The 23,326-nt window shown below is 38.7% G+C and overlaps 2 protein-coding genes across 2 annotated transcripts; both read left to right on the plus strand.

Annotated features, from left to right (window-relative positions):
* The first annotated feature begins 30 nt into the window (after positions 1 to 30).
* Positions 31 to 8,662, plus strand: LOC121506435. The gene is made up of 9 exons (XM_041782249.1): positions 31 to 318; positions 2,396 to 2,587; positions 2,680 to 2,802; positions 2,884 to 3,116; positions 3,187 to 3,324; positions 6,818 to 7,005; positions 7,153 to 7,232; positions 7,314 to 7,397; positions 8,177 to 8,662. Exons 1-9 carry the CDS (start codon positions 312 to 314, stop codon positions 8,326 to 8,328), a joined length of 1,197 nt encoding a protein of 398 aa, XP_041638183.1. The 5' UTR covers positions 31 to 311; the 3' UTR covers positions 8,329 to 8,662.
* Positions 8,663 to 12,289: 3,627 nt separating this feature from the next.
* Positions 12,290 to 22,572, plus strand: LOC121506307 (coagulation factor VII-like). Its single transcript, XM_041782055.1, has 8 exons — positions 12,290 to 12,434; positions 14,711 to 14,871; positions 14,954 to 14,978; positions 16,533 to 16,646; positions 16,735 to 16,875; positions 17,270 to 17,364; positions 17,504 to 17,624; positions 21,860 to 22,572. The coding sequence occupies exons 1-8, from the start codon at positions 12,347 to 12,349 to the stop codon at positions 22,405 to 22,407; spliced, it is 1,293 nt and encodes a 430-aa protein (XP_041637989.1). The 5' UTR covers positions 12,290 to 12,346; the 3' UTR covers positions 22,408 to 22,572.
* Positions 22,573 to 23,326: the final 754 nt, after the last annotated feature.

Below are 23,326 nucleotides of genomic sequence, written 5' to 3' on the forward strand. Positions count from 1 at the left end.
CTTTAAATTGTCCCACATGACTCGCCGTACTTGAGATTTCATAAACAAATGAACTTTTCATAATGCCGCTTTCATAAAGTCGTGATTTCATAAACTACAGAGTTATCATAAACAGAAAATATCCAAACGATGAAACCCGAGCGGACTGTCACGGCTTTTATCGCGAGAAGGGAGATGCAGTTAGTAAACGTGAGCAATGATGCTAACGTTAGCTACTTCCTGTGTAGTTTTGTAACACTGTAATAATGGACTTATGCAAGTTTGAATGCGGACCATTATGAGGAGAGAGCTGCTGCAGGTAGAGAGGATCCATGAGAGGTGAGGAGACCAACAGCTCTGAATAATGTCTGATTTTTGGTTTCATTAGAACTAAAATCTGTTATTTAAGGGTGTTAGCAGATTATCATCCCTCTGGACCCTCACTTTGAGGTTATTTCACTTTAAGATGAGTCATTCCGCAGGTAAGCTCAGGTACTGGTGTGGACTGGTTCATGTTGGATTTAAAGTTCAGTTTGAAAACTTCCTCAAGGACTAGATTAGAAACTTTTCAACTACTAAAAAACTAATCCTTTCAGGGAAATGTGGATTAATGTGGTGAAATAATGCTGCCTTTTAAACCCGTTTCACCAGGTTTAAAACTTGTATTTGAGTTAAAAGGAAATACGTCATATCAGTAAATAATTCATGGGGTATTACTGATGGACAGGCGCAGAGAAAAGCCTGATAAATATGCAGGGCTGAGCCCTGACTAAGGACTGGGGACTGGTACAGAAGAGGATGAGGCTCACTGAAAAACCTCTCTGAAGACCACCTCCCAAATCCTGAGATCAAAGTCAGAATCCTGAGATCAAAGTCAGAATCCTGAGATCAAAGTCAGAATCCTGAGATCAAAGTCAGAATCCTCAGATCAAAGTCAGAATCCTGAGATCAAAGTCAGAATCCTGAGATCAAAGTCAGAATCCTCAGATCAAAGTCAGAATCCTGAGATCAAAGTCAGAATCCTGAGAACAAAGTCATAATTCTGAGATCAAAGTCATAATTCTGAGATCAAAGTCAGAATTCTCAGATCAAAGTCAGAATCCTGACATCAAAGTCATAATCCTGATAACAAAGTCATAATTCTGAGATCAAAGTCATAATTCTGAGATCAAAGTCAGAATTCTCAGATCAAAAGTCATAATTCTAAGATCGAAGTCAGAATTCTCAGATCAAAGTCAGAATTCTCAGATCAAAGTCAGAATTCTCAGATCAAAGTCAGAATCCTCAGATCAAAGTCAGAATCCTGAGATCAAAGTCAGAATCCTGAGAACAAAGTCATAATTCTGAGATCAAAGTCATAATTCTGAGATCAAAGTCAGAATTCTCAGATCAAAAGTCATAATTCTAAGATCGAAGTCAGAATTCTAAGATCGAAGTCAGAATTCTCAGATCAAAGTCAGAATTCTCAGATCAAAGTCAGAATTCTCAGATCAAAGTCAGAATCCTCAGATCAAAGTCAGAATTCTCAGATCAAAAGTCATAATTCTAAGATCGAAGTCAGAATTCTCAGATCAAAGTCAGAATCCTCAGATCAAAGTCAGAATTCTCAGATCAAAGTCAGAATTCTCAGATCAAAAGTCATAATTCTAAGATTGAAGTCAGAATCCTCAGATCAAAGTCAGAATTCTCAGATCAAAGTCAGATGTTTACAGAGCTTAACAAATGTATCAGCCCAGCTGTCATCTCTGTCTCAGAGACCATCCAGCATCATGAAGTGTTTTAATGCGGACTCTTTTATTTTCAGTCAGCTCTCCACGTTTTACCATTTTGAACAGGAATGAGGAATTTCAAACTGAATTCACCTTTTTATACCCAAATGTGAGCCGGCTCACTGGGCTTCTCTGAGAAGTCAGAAATTAATCAAGCATAAAATTCAACCACTAAAACTCATTTTTCTGTTCAGGAATGACAGTAAATAACTATAATTTGACATATTAATCAGAAATATTCATGTGCTTTACTATTTTTTCAGTTTTTTTGTAAATCAGCAAATTTGAAAATTCATGGATAACAATAATAATTCTATTTTAGCATTAAAAATATCATTTGGGTTAAAGAGCTTCTACATATTGGTGTATTAACCATTGCAGAAACATCAAAATGATGTTGGTAATTAGCAATGCTGGTAATTTAGGGCAGCTGTGGCAGAAACCTGACTGTGGTTAGGGTTAGGGTGGTCTAATATATTTGTTAAGCACTGTACATCAGCTGATTAAATACTGGTAAAATCCCCCTGTAATACGTAGCTATGAATAGCTGTATTCATTCACCACGGTGACTGTATTTAAGGTCATCATGACTGCACGTGTTATTTAAAATGAATAAGTGATGAAAGTCCCTCCTGTCTCCTCCCCAGGTGAGATGTCTCAGGTGCGGCGGTCAGTGACGGAGGCGATGTGGGCCATGTGTGCGGCCGACTCCATGTCCATGCCGGTCCACTGGTACTACAACATCGACGACATCAGGAGGGACTTTGGCGGCTGGATCTCAGGCTTCAACTCTCCCCGAAGCAGACATCCATCCAGCATCCTCAGTCTGTCCAACACCGGTGGGAAACCTCTGCCTGGAAACTTCTGGAAAGTCCTGCTCCGTCATCATGTGACTGTAGCGTTAACATGCTTTCTGATCTTCCTGTTTCAGCCGGCAGCGGTCGGACCAGCTGGTCTTCAGGCGCCAAGCGGCCCGACGTGGTTGGAAACGTGATCCTTCACGACAAACTAAACCTGTGGAAGTCTTCCAACGGCACGGTCCACTACCACCAAGGTGAAGACCCCCACCTGAAACAGTGAAACCACAGAGAAGTGGAGCTAAAGGAGCTAATCTCTGTGTGTTCTGTGTTTTCAGGTCTTCAGTCTGGCGATAACACCCTCAACGTGCTCTGTTCTTTACGAGTGCTGCGTTCGCTGGTCTCAGGACATTTCAGTGACGTCTCCCAGCCTGATGCTCGGGCCGCCGTGCTCTCAGACTACATTCAGTTCCTGACAACCCCCGGCACGCACCGCGATACCTACGCCGAGTCCTTCCACCGCTCGTTCTTCGCTGACTGGCAGGACAGGAGGCCGACGGCGCCACGAGAGGTAGATGGAGCGGTGGAGGAACCACACTGCTGCTCTGACTCTGTTCTTAATCTCCTCTTTTTGTTCTTAGGTTCTGGAGTTTGCAGAAAAACGCTCCTTAAAAAAGATGAGCTCCTCCGTCCCAGACAGTCAGCTGGACGCCATCGGCTGCCTTCCCATGATCCTCCCCTTCGTCCTGCTGTCGGCCTCGGCCAATGAGGAGCAAGCTGTGAGTGGAGAGTGTTTTCATTTTATTGATTGTTGTCTTATCGATGTCAGAGTAAAAATGTAAAAATGAGTACCTAACCCCTCAGAGTCCTCCATCTGTGGACTACATGGTCCTGTTGATCAGTTAGGGTCCAAATCTCCACATTTCAGCACAAACCATCTAAATTATACATTTTGTTAACTTCCCTACTAGCAGCCCCACTGCCAAGATTCACACACTCCAATCAGAGAAATCACTAGAGGATTGTGGGGAATGTAGTACTGTTGACCCGGATCATGAATAAATCACGTTTTTCTTTAAACGTGAAATAGTGTCTCCTCCATGCCCCTCTATCCTGGTTTCTCCCTCAGCTAGCTCATGGTAAGTCTACCTGGAATGGTTCTGACATTCTGGCTAATAATCACGTCTAAAAGCAGCATAGACTGAATGATGTAGTGGCTGATTAGGGACAGTAGGGAGGAGGGAGTGGGCGTGGCTAATTCACCCTTCCTCCCAGCATTTATGACATCATAAAGCCATTAAAGACACATGACATCATCAAGGCATTCATTAAAGTTCCTGGGTTAATGGATCTCAGATTAACTCTGAGTTTAGTTACTCTATAAATCAAACTCTGGCTTTAGTTACTCTATAAATCAAACTCTGGTTTTAGTTACTCTATAAATCAAACTCTGGCTTTAGTTACTCTATAAATCAAACTCTGGCTTTAGTTACTCTATAAATCAAACTCTGGCTTTAGTTACTCTATAAATCAAACTCTGGCTTTAGTTACTCTATAAATCAAACTCTGGCTTTAGTTACTCTATAAATCAAACTCTGGCTTTAGTTACTCTAGAAATCAAACTCTGGCTTTAGTTACTCTATAAATCAAACTCTGGCTTTAGTTACTCTATAAATCAAACTCTGGCTTTAGTTACTCTATAAATCAAACTCTGGCTTTAGTTACTCTAGAAATCAAACTCTGGCTTTAGTTACTCTATAAATCAAACTCTGGCTTTAGTTACTCTATAAATCAAACTCTGGCTTTAGTTACTCTATAAATCAAACTCTGGCTTTAGTTACTCTATAAATCAAACTCTGGCTTTAGTTACTCTATGAATCAAACTCTGGCTTTAGTTACTCTATAAATCAAACTCTGTCTTTAGTTACTCTATAAATCAAACTCTGGCTTCAGTTACTCTATAAATCAAACTCTGGCTTTAGTTACTCTAGAAATCAAACTCTGGCTTCAGTTACTCTATGAATCAAACTCTGGCTTTAGTTACTCTATAAATCAAACTCTGGCTTTAGTTACTCTATAAATCAAACTCTGTCTTTAGTTACTCTATAAATCAAACTCTGTCTTCAGTTACTCTGATGATCAAACTCTGGCTTTAGTTACTCTTTAAATCAAACCCTGGCTTTAGTTACTCTTTAAATCAAACCCTGGCTTTAGTTACTCTTTAAATCAAACCCTGGCTTTAGTTACTCTAGAAATCAAACTCTGGCTTTAGTTACTCTAGAAATCAAACTCTGGCTTTAGTTACTCTATAAATCAAACTTTGGCTTTAGTTACTCTATAAATCAAACTCTGGCTTTAGTTACTCTATAAATCAAACTCTGGCTTTAGTTACTCTATGAATAAAACTCTGGCTTTAGTTACTCTATAAATCAAACTCTGGCTTCAGTTACTCTATAAATCAAACTCCGGCTTTAGTTACTCTATGAATCAAACTCTGGCTTCAGTTACTCTATGAATCAAACTCTGGCTTTAGTTACTCTATAAATCAAACTCTGGCTTTAGTTGCTCTATAAATCAAACTCTGGCTTTAGTTACTCTATAAATCAAACTCTGGCTATAGTTACTCTGATGATCAAACTCTGTCTTTAGTTACTCTATAAATCAAACTCTGGCTTTAGTTACTCTATAAATCAAACTCTGTCTTTAGTTACTCTATAAATCAAAGTCTGGCTTTAGTTACTCTATGAATCAAACTCTGGCTTTAGTTACTCCATAAATCAAACTCTGGCTTTAGTTACTCTATGAATTTAACTCTGGCTTTAGTTACTCTGATGATCAAACTCTGGCTTTAGTTACTCTATAAATCAAACTCTGGCTTAAGTTACTCTATAAATCAAACTCTGGCTTTAGTTATTCTATAAATCAAACTCTGGCTTTAGTTACTCTATAAATCAAACTCTGTCTTTAGTTACTCTGATGATCAAACTCTGGCTTTAGTTAATCTATAAATCAAACTCTGTCTTTAGTTACTCTGATGATCAAACTCTGGCTTTAGTTAATCTATAAATCAAACTCTGGCTTTAGTTACTCTATAAATAGAACTCTGTCTTTAGTTACTCTAGAAATCAAACTCTGGCTTTAGTTACTCTAGAAATCAAACTCTGGCTTCAGTTACTCTATAAATCAAACTCTGGCTTTAGTTACTCTATGAATCAAACTCTGGCTTTAGTTACTCTATAAATCAAACTCTGGCTTTAGTTACTCTGATGATCAAACTCTGGCTTTAGTTACTCTATAAATCAAACTCTGGCTTTAGTTACTCTATAAATCAAACTCTGGCTTTAGTTACTCTATAAATCAAACTCTGGCTTTAGTTACTCTATTAATCAAACTCTGGCTTCAGTTACTCTGATGATCAAACTCTGGCTTTAGTTACTCTATAAATCAAACTCTGGCTTTAGTTACTCTATAAATCAAACTCTGGCTTTAGTTACTCTATAAATCAAACTCTGGCTTTAGTTACTCTATAAATCAAACTCTGGCTTTAGTTACTCTATGAATCAAACTCTGGCTTTAGTTACTCTATAAATCAAACTCTGGCTTTAGTTACTCTATAAATCAAACTCTGGCTTCAGTTACTCTATAAATCAAACTCTGGCTTTAGTTACTCTATAAATCAAACTCTGGCTTTAGTTACTCTATAAATCAAACTCTGGCTTTAGTTACTCTATAACTCAAACTCTGGCTTTAGTTACTCTATAAATCAAACTCTGGCTTTAGTTACTCTATAAATCAAACTCTGGCTTTAGTTACTCTGATGATCAAACTCTGTCTTTAGTTACTCTATAAATCAAACTCTGGCTTCAGTTACTCTATAAATCAAACTCTGGCTTTAGTTACTCTATGAATCAAACTCTGGCTTTAGTTACTCTATAAATCAAACTCTGGCTTTAGTTACTCTATAAATCAAACTCTGGCTTTAGTTACTCTATAAATCAAACTCTGGCTTTAGTTACTCTATAACTCAAACTCTGTCTTCAGTCACTCTACAACTTCTTGTTAATCTATTTTGAAAAGAATCATGTTAATATCAAATCAGTGATTGATGCCATTCAGAGAAATCATAATCAGACTCCAGAAGTTGTAAAAGAATGTTCAAAGCCAATTCAAATGTGGACTATGCTAATATAAAACTGTGTTAAATCATTCTTGTCGTACAGTCCTATTGTAGATCATGTTGTCATCTTGGTAAAACTTCATCTTTGTTCTCAGGTTTCAGCCGCTGTAGAGTTCGTGAAGCTCACCCACCCCCATCCCAAGGTGTCCGAGTACGTGTCCATCTACAGCCGGGCGCTCCACGCCGTGCTGGGCGGGGCCAGCATTCGTCAGCAGGCCGAGCACGCTCTGAGGAGGCTGGACACCTGGGACACCTGCCAGAGCTACAGCCGTAAGGCGGCCAGGTACGACAGGAGGACACCTGGGAGCAGAGGACGTAGAAAAATGACAGTGAAAGCTTCCAAACGGCCGATAATGATCATAGTCTGAACAAGAACAGAGCAGGGCTGGCTCTAGGAGATAATTTCAGTATTAATGTGTTTGTGTTGTAGGTTCCCGCTAAAATCTGAGGAGCGTCTGAAGGTCCACCAGAGCGCCGTGAACTACCTGGGGCTGGCCTGCTACACTAAAGGTTCAAATCCAGACTAACTCACCCTTTATCTCACACCTCAGTAATACAAACAATAATGAACTCTATCCCTGTGAACCCTAGGAGCTCTGTCCAGCATGTTCTATCTCGCCTATGAGTTTCACGATGACCCCAAAGGAGGAATCCTGGCCAACACCAACTGTGGAGGTTAGTGGAGACACTGAGTTACGCACTTTACACTTCTGGATGAGAAGATCAAAGTCAAAAGTCTGAAATCAAAGTCAGAATTCTCAGCTCAAAGTCAGAATTCTCAGATCAAAGTCAGAGTTATGAGATCAAAGCCAGAATTCTCACATCAAAGTCAGAATTCATATATCAAAGTCAGAATTCTCAGATCAAAGTCAGAATTCTCAGATCAAAGTCAGAATTCATATATCAAAGTCAGAATTCTCAGGTCAAAGTCAGAATTCTCAGATCAAAGTCAGAGTTATGAGATCAAAGCCAGAATTCTCACATCAAAGTCAGAATTCATATATCAAAGTCAGAATTCTCAGATCAAAGTCAGAATTCTCAGATCAAAGTCAGAATTCATATATCAAAGTCAGAATTCTCAGGTCAAAGTCAGAATTCTCACATCAAAGTCAGAATTCATATATCAAAGTCAGAATTCTCAGATCAAAGTCAGAATTCTCAGATCAAAGTCAGAATTCATATATCAAAGTCAGAATTCTCAGCTCAAAGTCAGAATTCTCAGATCAAAGTCAGAATTCTCAGATCAAAGTCAGAATTCATATATCAAAGTCAGAATTCTCAGATCAAAGTCAGAATTCTCAGATCAAAGTCAGAATTCATACATCAAAGTCAGAATTCTCAGATCAAAGTTAGAATTCATATATTTCAAAGTCAGTCATCCTGGACTTCTTGTCAGGTTTGTCGCTTCCATATTTAAGCGCTGACTCCAGCTCTGTCTCTTTTATCGTCTCCAGGTGAGAACTGTAACCGGGGAACGGCGCTGGGGGCCCTGCTGGGGGCCGGGGGGTCATACTGCGGTGCCGTCATCCCACAGGAGTGGAAGGACAACCTCAGGGACGCTCAGGAGTTCATCCCAGACATCCTGAAGGAGCTGCAGTTAGTGTAGCATCGCCCCCTGGTGGAACGGAGGGAAATACTGTGTGTCTTCCTGTTTACAAACACAACAATGGAACTAAGCTTTTTATTGATTATCATTGGTTTATTTAATTTATGATGATGTGTTTTCCTTCATTAACGTTTTCTTGGACTTTACATTAAAGAATCACAAGGCTGAAAGCTAAATACACTTAAAGGGATTGAAGCTTTAATATTCAAGAACTGATACAGACTGAAATATCTATTTATGATTTATTATTCTAAATATGAAGCATCAGCAAACCTCTGAAGAACAAAACTACATGTAGCTGCTCCTATGGAAAATAAAGTGAAATAAATGCTGATGTCTTGGTTGTGGACTTTCTCTTGTGTAGTGTGATGAATCAGCACAACTTTTGAGTCTAAATAACCAGATAACAAATCAGTATGGCCACAGAGGTGTTTGGTATCGACTCTCATCAACATATGACATTGATAACTGTCATTTTAACCTAGCTCATTTTGAAGGAACACTGCAGATTAAAAATACACATATTAGGGTAATGGCATGGTGCAGATTGGCGATTGAAAAACGAAGGGACAAAGGCCCCAACATCCCCAGCTTCACCAACATTCCACCACTGCCTTTTGCATGCAGGCCAGTCTAGACCCAGTGGGGTTCAAGTCTGCAGGGGCTCCAGCAGAGGGCACCCAAGTTGCACAAAGAACCAGCACATTGGCAGTTTGAGCATCGGGCAAAGGTAGGAAGAGCCAGGGCCTCAAGATGAAGAGGCTGGAAGTGCATCTAGAATCACTTTACTTATGAGAACTTGTGTTTTTGATGTAATTAAGGAGCAAAAGTGAATAAAATAGCATCAAAATAGAGTTTGATTTTCCTATAATGTCCCTGTGGAGGAGCCCTGGCTTCAACATCAAGGTCAGGCCCCTCAAAAATCCCCCAGCTGTCTCCATGTCAGTCTAACGATAGTAGATAGTAGATAGATCTCTACAGACTGGAACAATGACCTGGTGGATTAAACAGATCAATAAATCCAAATGTCTGATTAGAGTCAAAAGAACAGAAATGTCACCAATAGTGAGTATCTGTTTTATTTTTCTAACTTCCACCTGGACCAGAGATGTGTTCAGATATTAGAGTCTGAGCTCTGCAGAGGACTGTGGAACATTAGGGGATTTAGATTTAAAATCTGGGACTGTCCTGTAGATCTCTGGATTAGGGACCTGAGAGGAGATGTTGCAGAATATTTGGGTCACTTACTGTGATTGCTTTTAGATGGATAGAAAAGGGCCAAGAATTTGTCTGGGGCCTCCAAATTACAAAACTTGGTGAGACATAGAAGAGCCTGCAAGTGAAGGGCAAGGGTGGAATGTTTTATGAGCTTAAAATCATCATCTTCAAAGGCAGAGAACAGAATGTTTAATCAGCTTTGATGACATCATCATCAAAGCAGGAACAGAATGTTTTTCAGCTTTGATGACATCATCTTCAAAGGCAGAGAACAGAATGTTTAATCAGCTTTGATGACATCATCTTCAAAGGCAGAGAACAGAATGTTTAATCAGCTTTGATGACATCATCTTCAAAGGCAGAGAACAGAATGTTTAATCAGCTTTGGTGACATCATCTTCAAAGGTAGAGAACAGAATGTTTTATCAGGTTTGATGACATCATCTTCAAAGGCAGAGAACAGAATGTTTAATCAGCTTTGATGACATCATCTTCAAAGGCAGAGAACAGAATGTTTAATCAGCTTTGGTGACATCATCTTCAAAGGTAGAGAACAGAATGTTTTATCAGGTTTGATGACATCATCTTCAAAGGGAGAGAACAGAACATTTTATCAGCTTTGATGACATCATCCTCAAAGGCAGAGTAGAATGTTTCATTAGCTATGATGACATCATCTTCAAAGGCAGAGAACAGAATGTTTAATCAGCTTTGATGACATCATCTTCTAAGGCAGAGAACAGAATGTTTAATCAGCTTTGGTGACATCATCTTCAAAGAGAGAGAAGAGAACATTTTATCAGCTTTGATGACATCATCCTCAAAGGCAGAGTAGAATGTTTCATTAGCTATGATGACATCATCTTCAAAGGCAGAGAACAGAATGTTTAATCAGCTTTGATGACATCATCTTCTAAGGCAGAGAAAAGAATGTTTAATCAGCTTTGGTGACATCATCTTCAAAGAGAGAGAGGAGAAGGTTTTTAAAGCTTTGATGACATCATCCTCAAAGGCAGAGTAGAATGTTTCATTAGCTATGATGACATCATCCTCAAAGGCAGAGAAAAGAATGTTTTATTAGCTTTGATGACATCATCTTCAAAGGCAGAGAGGGAATGTTTTATTAGCTTTGATGACATCATCTTCAAAGGCAGAGAGGGAATGTTTTATTAGCTTTGATGACATCATCTTCAAAGGCAGAGAGGGAATGTTTTATTAGCTTTGATGACATCATCTTCAAAGGCAGAGAAAAGAATGTTTCATTAGCTATGATGACATCATCTTCAAAGGCAGAGAACAGAATGTTTAATCAGCTTTGATGACATCATCTTCTAAGGCAGAGAACAGAATGTTTAATCAGCTTTGGTGACATCATCTTCAAAGAGAGAGAAGAGAACATTTTATCAGCTTTGATGACATCATCCTCAAAGGCAGAGTAGAATGTTTCATTAGCTATGATGACATCATCTTCAAAGGCAGAGAACAGAATGTTTAATCAGCTTTGATGACATCATCTTCTAATGCAGAGAACAGAATGTTTAATCAGCTTTGGTGACATCATCTTCAAAGAGAGAGAAGAGAAGGTTTTTAAAGCTTTGATGACATCATCCTCAAAGGCAGAGAAAAGAATGTTTCATTAGCTATGATGACATCATCTTCAAAGGCAGAGAAAAGAATGTTTAATCAGCTTTGATGACATCATCTTCAAAGGGAGAGAAGAGAATGTTTTATCAGCTTTGATGACATCATCTTCAAAGGCAGAGAAAAGAATGTTTTATCAGCTTTGATGACATCATCTTCAAAGGCAGAGAAAAGAATGTTTCATTAGCTATGATGACATCATCTTCAAAGGCAGAGAACAGAATGTTTTATCAGCTATGATGACATCGTCCTCAAAGGCAGAGAACAGAATGTTTTATCAGCTATGATGACATCGTCCTCAAAGGCAGAGAACAGAATGTTTTATCAGCTATGATGACATCGTCCTCAAAGGCAGAGAACAGAATGTTTGATTAGCTATGATGACACCATCTTCAAAGGCAGGGAATAGAATGTTTTAACAGCTTTGATGACATTATCTCCAAAGGTAAGGAACATTGGTGAAGCTTGGGATGTTGGGACCTTTCCTGTCTTTTTCTGCCAAACAGAAATTTGGCAACTTTGGGAATGTTGGGTGGTGCTTCCTAAAGCCTGTGGCTTTCTCCGGGTCATAAAGTGATGAAGGAGAGAACTAAAGTTTGTATTGCATATATGAAATCTCCCGCATGAGCAAAACCAATTGCACAACTCTGACCTACATCATCGGCAGGAAGTCACATTTCTTTCATCAAAGAACTTCCTCCTCATCCTCCTCTTCTCTGAGGTGTTATGTCGTGTTCTGGTGGATTCTGAACACTCTCTGTGTTTTGAAACAACAGAATGTCCGTGTTTTTTCATCATATACCTGAGAAATCATATAAACCAGGGTTTTACAGAAACAGGAGCACTGACCAGCATCACTAGATTGTTGGAAGTTATTGGATAAAGGCAATCATTTTAACCTATCTTTTTTCATCTGGACTGGTACTTTTATGTACTGAGTTAAACATTTTTTTTCATCCATTTGAATTGAAAAACTTTCATTTAAACTGAGGTAACATTTTGGAATATGACAGAGATACATTTTCAGGACAGAACCATAAGAACCCTTAAAAACCTGTGCTTGTCCAGCATGTCTGTGTTAATGTGTATGTGATTGTGATAGGGGGAGAGGGTCGGGTCTGTTTTCGTCTTTCTGACCTTTGATCGGACCAGAACAAACATGGCGTCTCTCAGCAAAGAAGCGAAGAAACTTCTCCTCCTACGACTCCTCATCATGTGTATCCCAGCATGCACTGGGTTCCCCGGAGGTCAGTACTTTGATTCTTCTACTTCTTCTTCTTCTGTTTTCATCCATCCTAGAGATCAGACTTTCTTTATCAGCTTCTCTCTCTCAGTTGTTGTCACTCTGCTCTGAACGTAAGGACGACACGCTAACGTCACATCAGATTTATCTGTTAAAAAGAACAGGAACTCAGTGGTTCTCATTTCTCTTCAACCGTATGTTCAAAATGCTCCAGTAGAGTCATTTTCAGCTGTAATGTTCTCATACAAGCAAAGAAACAAAGAAGTGAACAAACTCTCAGATGTCTGAATCGGCATAGGAATGTTAGATAATGTCTTTTTTTTCAGGCCCAGGGGTTAAAAGACCACAAACTCAACAACCACAATAGTGTTGAGGCTAAAACAGCTTCTTAACAATTCCACCCACTTTCACAAAAGTTGTAAACTATGGCTTTCGATTTGGCAAAGCAAAGGGAAAAACTGCCAATAATCCCTGCTTCACCAACATTCCATCCTCTGCTTTTTAATATGATTTCATCAAAGCTAATATAACGTTCCATGCTCTGCAGGTGAAGATGATGTCATCAGAGCTGATAAAACATTCGATCCTCTGCCACTGAATACGATAAAATGAAAGCGTATAAAACATGCTGTACAATGACATTAAAGATAATAACATCAACACTTATTAAACATTCTGTTCTGACTTGGAAGATGATGTCATAAAAGCTAATAAAACATTCCATACTCTTAATTTTAATATGACATTAATACGACAATTAACATGAATTACAGATATCTACAATTTGAATTCCAGATAGTCAAACATAACTTTTAAATGTTAAAACGGCTTGCCATAGTAATGTTTTATAAGCTTTGATGACATCATCTTCAAAGGAAAGGGTTGGAATGTTTTAAAAGTTTTGATGACATCATCAAAGGAAAGGGTTGGAATGTTTTGTAAGCTTTAATGACATCATTTTCAAAGGCAGAGGACAGAATGTTTTTAAAGCTTTGATGTCATATTAAAATTCAAAAGAGGAAATGTAATCTTAGCTATGATAACATCATCTTCAAAGCAGAGAATGGAATGTTGTATAAGCTTTGACATTATCATCCTCAAACTCAGAGGATGGAATGTTTTGTAAGCTTTGGTGATGTCATATTAAAATTAAGAGAATGGAATGTTTTATTAGCTTTTATGACATCATCTTCAAAGGCAGAGAAAATGGAATGTTTCAGAAGTGTTGATGATATCTTCAAAGTCGGCGTCTGGAATATACTAGTAGCTTTGATGACATCATCCTCCAAGTCAGAGAACAGAATGTTTTATAAGCGTTGATGTTATTATCTTTAAAGTCATTGTACAGCATGTTTTATATGCTTTCATTTTATCATATTCAGCAGCAGAGGATGGAAGGGTTCATGTGAATGGGGTATATCCACAATGTGAATTACGGATATCTGAAAATGAATTGTATATATCTGTAATTCTAATTCTGCCTAGTCAAAATGTAATTAGAGATATCTTGAATTAGAATTACAGATATCTACAATTCATTTTCAGATATCTGTAATTTACATTGTGGATATCTGAAATGACATTGTGAGTATCCGAAATGACATACCCTATTCACATGAATGGCAAAAGTGATGTCATTTTGCCTAGTCAAAATGATGTTGTAGATATCTTAAATGACAGTTTTGGATAGGCAGAATGTATTTTCGGATATCCGAAATGTTCTTTTTGACCAGGCGAAATTGAATTACAGATATCTACAATTTGAATTCCGGATAGTCAAACGTAACTTTTAAATGTTAAAACGGCTTGCCATACATTACCACCCTTTTCCTTTGAAGATGATGTCATCAAAACTTATAAAACATTCCAACCCTTTCCTTTGAAAATGATGATGTCATCAAAGCTTATGAAACATTCCAACCCTTTCCTTTGAAGATGATGTCATCAAAGCTTAAAAACATTCCAACCCTTTCCCTTAGTGATGATGTCATCAAAGCTTATAAAACATTCCAACCCTTTCCCTTAGTGATGATGTCATCAAAGCTTATAAAACATTCCAACCCTTTCCCTTAGTGATGATGTCATCAAAGCTTATAAATATGTGGCTAGCCAAAGGCAAAAATCTCTGGATCCTTGGCCTACTAATGTTTGAAATGTTTTCCCTGATGAATAATTCCACATCATTTGAAGTCTAAACTATGCTCATAAACTGGGTTACATGTTAACACGAGGCTCTTCTTCATTTCTTATTTCCCTTCTGTTGTCTGTGTGCCTGTGCAGTGACTGTTAGCCAGCCAGAGGCGAGTGTTTTCCTGCGCCGCACTCGTCGGGCGAACACCTTGTTTGAGGAGCTGAAGAGAGGAAACATAGAGCGGGAGTGTATAGAGGAGAAATGTTCCTACGAGGAGGCGAGGGAGATCTTTCCCCTGCCACAGCAACTGGTCTGTTCAGAGTCACTCAACTTTACTGACATTTACAAATGCTCAAGTCTCTGTATCTAATCCAGTTTGCTTCTGTGTGCAGGAGGCCTTCTGGAGGAAATACACAGGTTTGGAACTCAATACAGCAGGTTTTTTTTCACAAAGGGCTGGGGTGATAGGTTGAGTTTTTGAGATCTGGTTCACAAATGTTCTATGAACGAAGTAAAGGCCATTCTTGTAGTTTAGAATTCTGACTTTATCCTGACTTTAATCTCAGAATCCTGACTTAATCCTGACTTTAGTCTCAAATTCTGACTTTGATCTCAGAATTCTGACTTTGATCTAAGAATTCTGACTTTGGTCTCATAATCCTGACTTTGGTCTCAGAATTCTGATTTTGATATCAGAAATCTGACTTTGATCTCATAATCCTGACTTTAATCTTAGGATTTGACCTTTATCTTAGAATCCTGACTTTATCCTGACTCTCATCTTATAATTCTGACTTTGATCTCAGAATTCTGACTTTGATGTCATTCTACCATTCCATTCCAACATTACGTTACATTCCACCATTCCATTCCATTTTCCCATTTCTTTTCCATTCCACCATTACATTACATTCAACCATTTCATCAACCATTCCATTCCATCATTCCATTCCAGCATTCCATTCCATTCTACCCTTGAATTCTACCATTCCATTCCAACATTCCAATCTACCATTCCATTCCTTTTTACCATTAACTTTCCACCATTCCATTCTATTCTACCATTCCATTCCATTCTACCATTACAATCCACAATTCCATTCCATTACATCATTGGATTCTATTCCATTCCTCCATTCCATTTTACCATTCCATTCTTCTATTCCATTCCATTCTACCATTTTATTAAACCATTCCATTCCATTCTCTTTTCCATTCCATTCCATTCTACCATTTTATTAAACCATTCCATTCCATTCTCTTTTCCATTCCATTCCATTCTACCATTTCATTCCATTCTATTCCACCATTCCATTTCACCATTCCATTCTATTCTACCATTCCATTCTACCTTTCTATTCCATTCTACTGTCCCTTTCCATTCTAGCATTCATTCAAACATTCCATTCTATTGTTACATTCCATTCCATTCTATTCTACAATTCCATTCCATTCTACCATTACAATCCACAATTCCATTCCATTACATCATTGGATTCTATTCCATTCCTCCATTCCATTTTACCATTCCATTCTTCTATTCCATTCCATTCTACCATTTTATTAAACCATTCCATTCCATTCTCTTTTCCATTCCATTCCATTCTACCATTTTATTAAACCATTCCATTCCATTCTCTTTTCCATTCCATTCCATTCTACCATTTCATTCCATTCTATTCCACCATTCCATTTCACCATTCCATTCTATTCTACCATTCCATTCTACCTTTCTATTCCATTCTACTGTCCCTTTCCATTCTAGCATTCATTCAAACATTCCATTCTATTGTTACATTCCATTCCATTCTATTCTACAATTCCATTTCACCATTCCATCCCATTCTACCATTCCATTCTACATTCCATTTCAATCTAGCATCCCTTTCCATCCCACCATTCCAATCCATTCCATTGCCTTAGTCCAGTCTCAGTGAAATCAGGATCTTCATCAGGGCGTTTTGTTTGCAGCTGTGGATCACTGTCGCTCTTCTCCCTGTAAAAACGGGGCGACCTGCACCGGCCATGACAACACCTACACCTGCAAGTGTCGGCCTGGTTTCCACGGTCTACACTGTGAGAAAGGTGCAGTCCCAGCAGAGACGTTTCTTTCCAGACGTGCGCTCTGAGTCGCTGTAGTGATGAACTCATTTGTCGTTTTTTCTTTGTGCAGCTCGTCTTTCTCCCAGAGGTTGCCGCACCAAAAATGGAGGATGTGATCAGTTCTGCAGAGAGTTTCCAGATCGTTCTCATGTTTGTTTCTGTGCTAAGGGCTACCGTCTGGACCGGGACAACAGCACCTGTCTGCCTCAAGGTCAGCTCTCCAAAGGGACGGGGATTCACAGGAACCAGATACCCTTAACCTTTATATCTGATTGGGTCAGTCAGGTACAGAGTGGTAGTCCTTGATGCTTTATAACGCAGAGGGACTACATCCATGTTGTACACAGACCGTGACAGCAACCTTCAGAAAACAAACCAGCAATAGCCACATGAACCCCAGGCCAACGGCTGACAAAAGCAACAGCTCCTCTCTAAAGCTGATGAAGCAGCCAGCACAATAACCAGCCGCATGGACAGCCATGTTTCAGAGATGCTAGTGCTTTAGTGTAAATGTCCAGAACTGCGCTCACTGCACCTAAACCTTTGGCACCGACCTGAAAACACCCCCCTGTTCTCAGACAGCTTGTTTCTGTCCTCTCTCTCAGACCGTGTTCCATGTGGGCGAACCCAGGTGACCCACGTTGTTACCCCGAGGGTCGTCAGTGGGACTGTCTGCCCCAAAGGACTCTGTCCATGGCAGGTAAGATGGCCGCCAGGATTCAGGCGCATAATGTTCTCATAGATGTGGATTTACATGTTCAACATGACACCAGGATTCCTCTTAGTGCGCAGTGTCTTCAGCAAACTGGACGGTGGTTCAATGCTCGCTCTCTTTTCAGGCTCTGCTGACAGAGAAAAACCATTTCACCTGTGGAGCCATCGTCCTGTCCGATCAGTGGTTCCTAACCGCTGCTCACTGCGTGTGGAGTAGACCGGAGAGCTGGCTCAACGTTAGTGTGGGTGAGACTGACTTAAAGAGATATTCACTTTCAGTTCAGAATTAAAGCCTGAAGTCTAAACAGGTCCTTAAAACTCCTCTGACTTTAACCGTTTTATCAAAGCTCACATCACTCAGAGGATTGTCTTTCTGTGGAAGAGGATAAGGGCCAGTAAAGATTCATCAGAACATGAGTTTTAAATTCTGAGGGGGAAAAAAACAGGAGTTCTAAGATCAAAGTGAGGAATCCAAGATCAAAGTAAGGTATCAAAGATCAAAGTCAGGATTCTAAGATCAAAGTCAAGATTCTAAGATCAAAGTCAGGATTCTAAGATCAAAGTCAGGATTCTAAGATCAAAGTGAGGAATCCAAGATCAAAGTAAGGTATCAAAGATCAAAGTCAGGATTCTAGGATCAAAGTAAGGTATCAAAGATCAAAGTCAGGATTCTAAGATCAAAGTCAAGATTCTAAGATCAAAGTCAGGATTCTAAGATCAAAGTCAGGATTCTAAGATCAAAGTGAGGAATCCAAGATCAAAGTAAGGTATCAAAGATCAAAGTCAGGATTCTAGGATCAAAGTAAGGTATCAAAGATCAAAGTCAGGATTCTAAGATCAAAGTCAAGATTCTAAGATCAAAGTCAGGATTCTAAGATCAAAGTGAGGAATCCAAGATCAAAGTAAGGTATCAAAGATCAAAGTCAGGATTCTAAGATCAAAGTCAGGATTCTAAGATCAAAGTCAGCATTCTAGGATCAAAGTCAGGATTCTAAGATCAAAGTCAGGATTCTAAGATCAAAGTCAGGATTCTAAGATCAAAGTCAGGATTCTAAGATCAAAGTCAGGATTCTAAGATCAAAGTCAGGATTCTAAGATCAAAGTCAGGATTCTAAGATCAAAGTCAGGATTCTAAGATCAAAGTCAGGATTCTAAGATCAAAGTCAGGATTCTAAGATCAAAGTCAGGATTCTAAGATCAAAGTCAAGATTCTAAGATCAAAGTCAGGATTCTAAGATCAAAGTCAGGATTCTAAGATCAAAGTCAGGATTCTAAGATCAAAGTCAAGATTCTAAGATCAAAGTCAGGATTCTAAGATCAAAGTCAAGATTCTAAGATCAAAGTCAGGATTCTAAGATCAAAGTCAGGATTTAAAGATCAAAGTCAGGATTTAAAGATCAAAGTCAGGATTCTAAGATCAAAGTCAGGATTCTAAGATCAAAGTCAGGATTCTAAGATCAAAGTCAGGATTCTAAGATCAAAGTCAAGATTCTAAGATCAAAGTCAGGATTCTAAGATCAAAGTCAGGATTCTAAGATCAAAGTGAGGAATCCAAGATCAAAGTAAGGTATCAAAGATCAAAGTCAGGATTCTAGGATCAAAGTAAGGTATCAAAGATCAAAGTCAGGATTCTAGGATCAAAGTAAGGTATCAAAGATCAAAGTCAGGATTCTAAGATCAAAGTCAAGATTCTAAGATCAAAGTCAGGATTCTAAGATCAAAGTCAGGATTCTAAGATCAAAGTGAGGAATCCAAGATCAAAGTAAGGTATCAAAGATCAAAGTCAGGATTCTAGGATCAAAGTAAGGTATCAAAGATCAAAGTCAGGATTCTAAGATCAAAGTCAAGATTCTAAGATCAAAGTCAGGATTCTAAGATCAAAGTCAGGATTCTAAGATCAAAGTGAGGAATCCAAGATCAAAGTAAGGTATCAAAGATCAAAGTCAGGATTCTAAGATCAAAGTCAGGATTCTAAGATCAAAGTCAGCATTCTAGGATCAAAGTCAGGATTCTAAGATCAAAGTCAGGATTCTAAGATCAAAGTCAGGATTCTAAGATCAAAGTCAGGATTCTAAGATCAAAGTCAAGATTCTAAGATCAAAGTCAGGATTCTAAGATCAAAGTCAGGCTTCTAAGATCAAAGTCAGGATTCTAAGATCAAAGTCAGGATTCTAAGATCAAAGTCAAGATTCTAAGATCAAAGTCAGGATTCTAAGATCAAAGTCAGGATTCTAAGATCAAAGTCAAGATTCTAAGATCAAAGTCAGGATTCTAAGATCAAAGTCAGGATTCTAAGATCAAAGTCAGGATTCTAAGATCAAAGTCAAGATTCTAAGATCAAAGTCAGGATTCTAAGATCAAAGTCAAGATTCTAAGATCAAAGTCAGGATTCTAAGATCAAAGTCAGGATTTAAAGATCAAAGTCAGGATTTAAAGATCAAAGTCAGGATTCTAAGATCAAAGTCAGGATTCTAAGATCAAAGTCAGGATTCTAAGATCAAAGTCAGGATTCTAAGATCAAAGTCAAGATTCTAAGATCAAAGTCAGGATTCTAAGATCAAAGTCAGGATTCTAAGATCAAAGTGAGGAATCCAAGATCAAAGTAAGGTATCAAAGATCAAAGTCAGGATTCTAGGATCAAAGTAAGGTATCAAAGATCAAAGTCAGGATTCTAGGATCAAAGTAAGGTATCAAAGATCAAAGTCAGGATTCTAAGATCAAAGTCAAGATTCTAAGATCAAAGTCAGGATTCTAAGATCAAAGTCAGGATTCTAAGATCAAAGTGAGGAATCCAAGATCAAAGTAAGGTATCAAAGATCAAAGTCAGGATTCTAGGATCAAAGTAAGGTATCAAAGATCAAAGTCAGGATTCTAAGATCAAAGTCAAGATTCTAAGATCAAAGTCAGGATTCTAAGATCAAAGTCAGGATTCTAAGATCAAAGTGAGGAATCCAAGATCAAAGTAAGGTATCAAAGATCAAAGTCAGGATTCTAAGATCAAAGTCAGGATTCTAAGATCAAAGTCAGGATTCTAGGATCAAAGTCAGGATTCTAAGATCAAAGTCAGGATTCTAAGATCAAAGTCAGGATTCTAAGATCAAAGTCAGGATTCTAAGATCAAAGTCAGGATTCTAAGATCAAAGTCAAGATTCTAAGATCAAAGTCAGGATTCTAAGATCAAAGTCAGGCTTCTAAGATCAAAGTCAGGATTCTAAGATCAAAGTCAGGATTCTAAGATCAAAGTCAAGATTCTAAGATCAAAGTCAGGATTCTAAGATCAAAGTCAGGATTCTAAGATCAAAGTCAGGATTCTAAGATCAAAGTCAGGATTCTAAGATCAAAGTCAGGATTCTAAGATCAAAGTCAAGATTCTAAGATCAAAGTCAGGATTCTAAGATCAAAGTCAGGATTCTAAGATCAAAGTCAAGATTCTAAGATCAAAGTCAGGATTCTAAGATCAAAGTCAGGATTGTAAGATCAAAGTCAGGATTGTAAGATCAAAGTCAGGATTCTAAGATCAAAGTCAAGATTCTAAGATCAAAGTCAGGATTCTAAGATCAAAGTCAGGATTCTAAGATCAAAGTCAGGATTTAAAGATCAAAGTTAGGATTCTAAGATCAAAGTCAGGATTCTAAGATCAAAGTCAGGATTCTAAGATCAAAGTCAGGATTCTAAGATCAAAGTCAGGATTCTAAGATCAAAGTCAAGATTCTAAGATCAAAGTCAGGATTCTAAGATCAAAGTCAGGATTCTAAGATCAAAGTCAGGATTCTAAGATCAAAGTCAGGATTCTAAGATCAAAGTCAGGATTCTAAGATCAAAGTCAGGATTCTAAGATCAAAGTCAGGATTCTAAGATCAAAGTCAGGATTCTAAGATCAAAGTCAGGATTGTAAGATCAAAGTCAGGATTCTAAGATCAAAGTCAAGATTCTAAGATCAAAGTCAGGATTGTAAGATCAAAGTCAGGATTCTAAGATCAAAGTCAAGATTCTAAGATCAAAGTCAGGATTCTAAGATCAAAGTCAAGATTCTAAGATCAAAGTCAGGATTCTAAGATCAAAGTCAGGATTCTAAGATCAAAGTCAGGATTTAAAGATCAAAGTTAGGATTCTAAGATCAAAGTCAGGATTCTAAGATCAAAGTCAGGATTCTAAGATCAAAGTCAGGATTCTAAGATCAAAGTCAGGATTCTAAGATCAAAGTCAGGATTGTAAGATCAAAGTCAGGATTCTAAGATCAAAGTCAAGATTCTAAGATCAAAGTCAGGATTGTAAGATCAAAGTCAGGATTCTAAGATCAAAGTCAAGATTCTAAGATCAAAGTCAGGATTCTAAGATCAAAGTCAGGATTCTAAGATCAAAGTCAGGATTTAAAGATCAAAGTTAGGATTTAAAGGTTCAACACCATTTTAAGTTTGAAGTCAGTTTCCCTTCACCCCCTCCTTTCTTGACATGAAATGATAAATCTCCTCTCTGTGAAGGGAAACACATGATTGAGCCAGGGGAAGATTCAGAGCAGAGGCGTGCCGTGGTCAAAGTGATCATCCATCACAACTACCACCCCCCCAACACCGACAGTGACATGGCGCTGATGAAGCTGGAGCGGCCTGTCAAACTGGGGCGCTACGTGGTCCCTATCTGCCTCCCTGCCCGGAACAGCACCTTCACCAGAACGCTGGGCGGAATCCGACTCTCTACTGTGTCCGGCTGGGGCCGCCAGTCGCAGTACGGTGTCACGTCCAACGTCCTGCAGAGGGTGGAGCTGCCCAGGGTGCAGCTGCAGGAGTGCCGCCTCCACACGAGGCTCAACATCACCAGGAACATGCTCTGTGCCGGGTACCAGAGCGGAGGACGGGATGCCTGTGAGGGCGACAGCGGCGGCCCGCTGGTGACCAAGTATGGGCAGACCTGGTTCCTGACCGGTGTGGTGAGCTGGGGGAAGGGCTGCGCCCACCAGAACATGTACGGGGTCTACGCCAAGGTCAGCAACTTCCTGGGCTGGATTGAGAACGTCACATCCACCCACTAAGACCGGTCCAGGTCCAAAGCCAGGTCCAGGTCCATGCCGGAGTGTGATGGCTCTGATATAAATAAATGAGGGAGAAGTGAAAAGTTTATTTGGCTGTTAGAAATTCTGTTGATGTTGATTCTTTTAGTGGTTCTTATAAAACAAAAATAAAAACTAATACAAGAAGACGTCTGAGACCTGATGTTTAAAGCACAGACACAGATGTTTTTACTTTTCAGAGTAGGTTCCAGACATCAGAGTTTACTTTGAAGTAACAGATCCACTATCAAGAAACAAGCTCATTCCCAGCTCCCCTTTAAAAACAGGAAACAGAACCCCTGCGGCTTCTTTCAGGCACTTCAGAATAAACTCTGAAGGAACTGAGATGGACAAGATTTTGTTTGTTTTCATTCATGGAATAAATAAAAATAAACGTTCATTTTCTAGCTCATCACTACTTCTGGATCAACAAAGAAAGGTCAAAGGACAAAACAGTGGTGACACAACATTCTTTTGTCACCTGCATCCAGTAAGGCATACAGAAAAAAAGAATGTTACATCACCAGTGGTCAGCTGATTGACCCCCATTTTATGATGGACACAGAAAAACAACGAAGATAAACATTCAGAGATCAAAGTCAGGTTTCAAAGATTAAAGTCATACTTCAAAGATCAAAGCAGGATCCAGAGATCAAAGTCAGGATTAAAAGACTAAAGTCATAATTCTAAGATCAAAGCAGGATCCAGAGATCAAAGTCAGGATTAAAAGACTAAAGTCATAATTCTAAGATCAAAGCAAGATCCAGAGATCAAAGTCAGGAATAAAAGATTAAAGTCATAATTCTAAGATCAAAGCAGGATCCAGAGATCAAAGTCAGGAATAAAAGATTAAAGTCATAATTCTAAGATCAAAGCAGGATCCAGAGATCAAAGTCAGGAT

This window comes from Cheilinus undulatus, linkage group 24 (genome assembly GCF_018320785.1).
Source record: "Cheilinus undulatus linkage group 24, ASM1832078v1, whole genome shotgun sequence".
NCBI lineage: Eukaryota > Metazoa > Chordata > Actinopteri > Labriformes > Labridae > Cheilinus > Cheilinus undulatus.

Coding starts and splice junctions, on each gene's coding strand:
- LOC121506435 (XM_041782249.1), top strand. Junction 3,117..3,186: donor GGCCGACGGCGCCACGAGAG/GTAGATGGAGCG, acceptor TTTTGTTCTTAG/GTTCTGGAGTTTGCAGAAAA. Junction 7,233..7,313: donor GCTGGCCTGCTACACTAAAG/GTTCAAATCCAG, acceptor TGTGAACCCTAG/GAGCTCTGTCCAGCATGTTC.
- LOC121506307 (XM_041782055.1), top strand. CDS start 12,347: ATGGCGTCTCTCAGCAAAGAAGCGAAGAAACTTCTCCTCCTACGACTC. Junction 14,872..14,953: donor TTCCCCTGCCACAGCAACTG/GTCTGTTCAGAG, acceptor TTCTGTGTGCAG/GAGGCCTTCTGGAGGAAATA. Junction 16,647..16,734: donor CGGTCTACACTGTGAGAAAG/GTGCAGTCCCAG, acceptor TTCTTTGTGCAG/CTCGTCTTTCTCCCAGAGGT.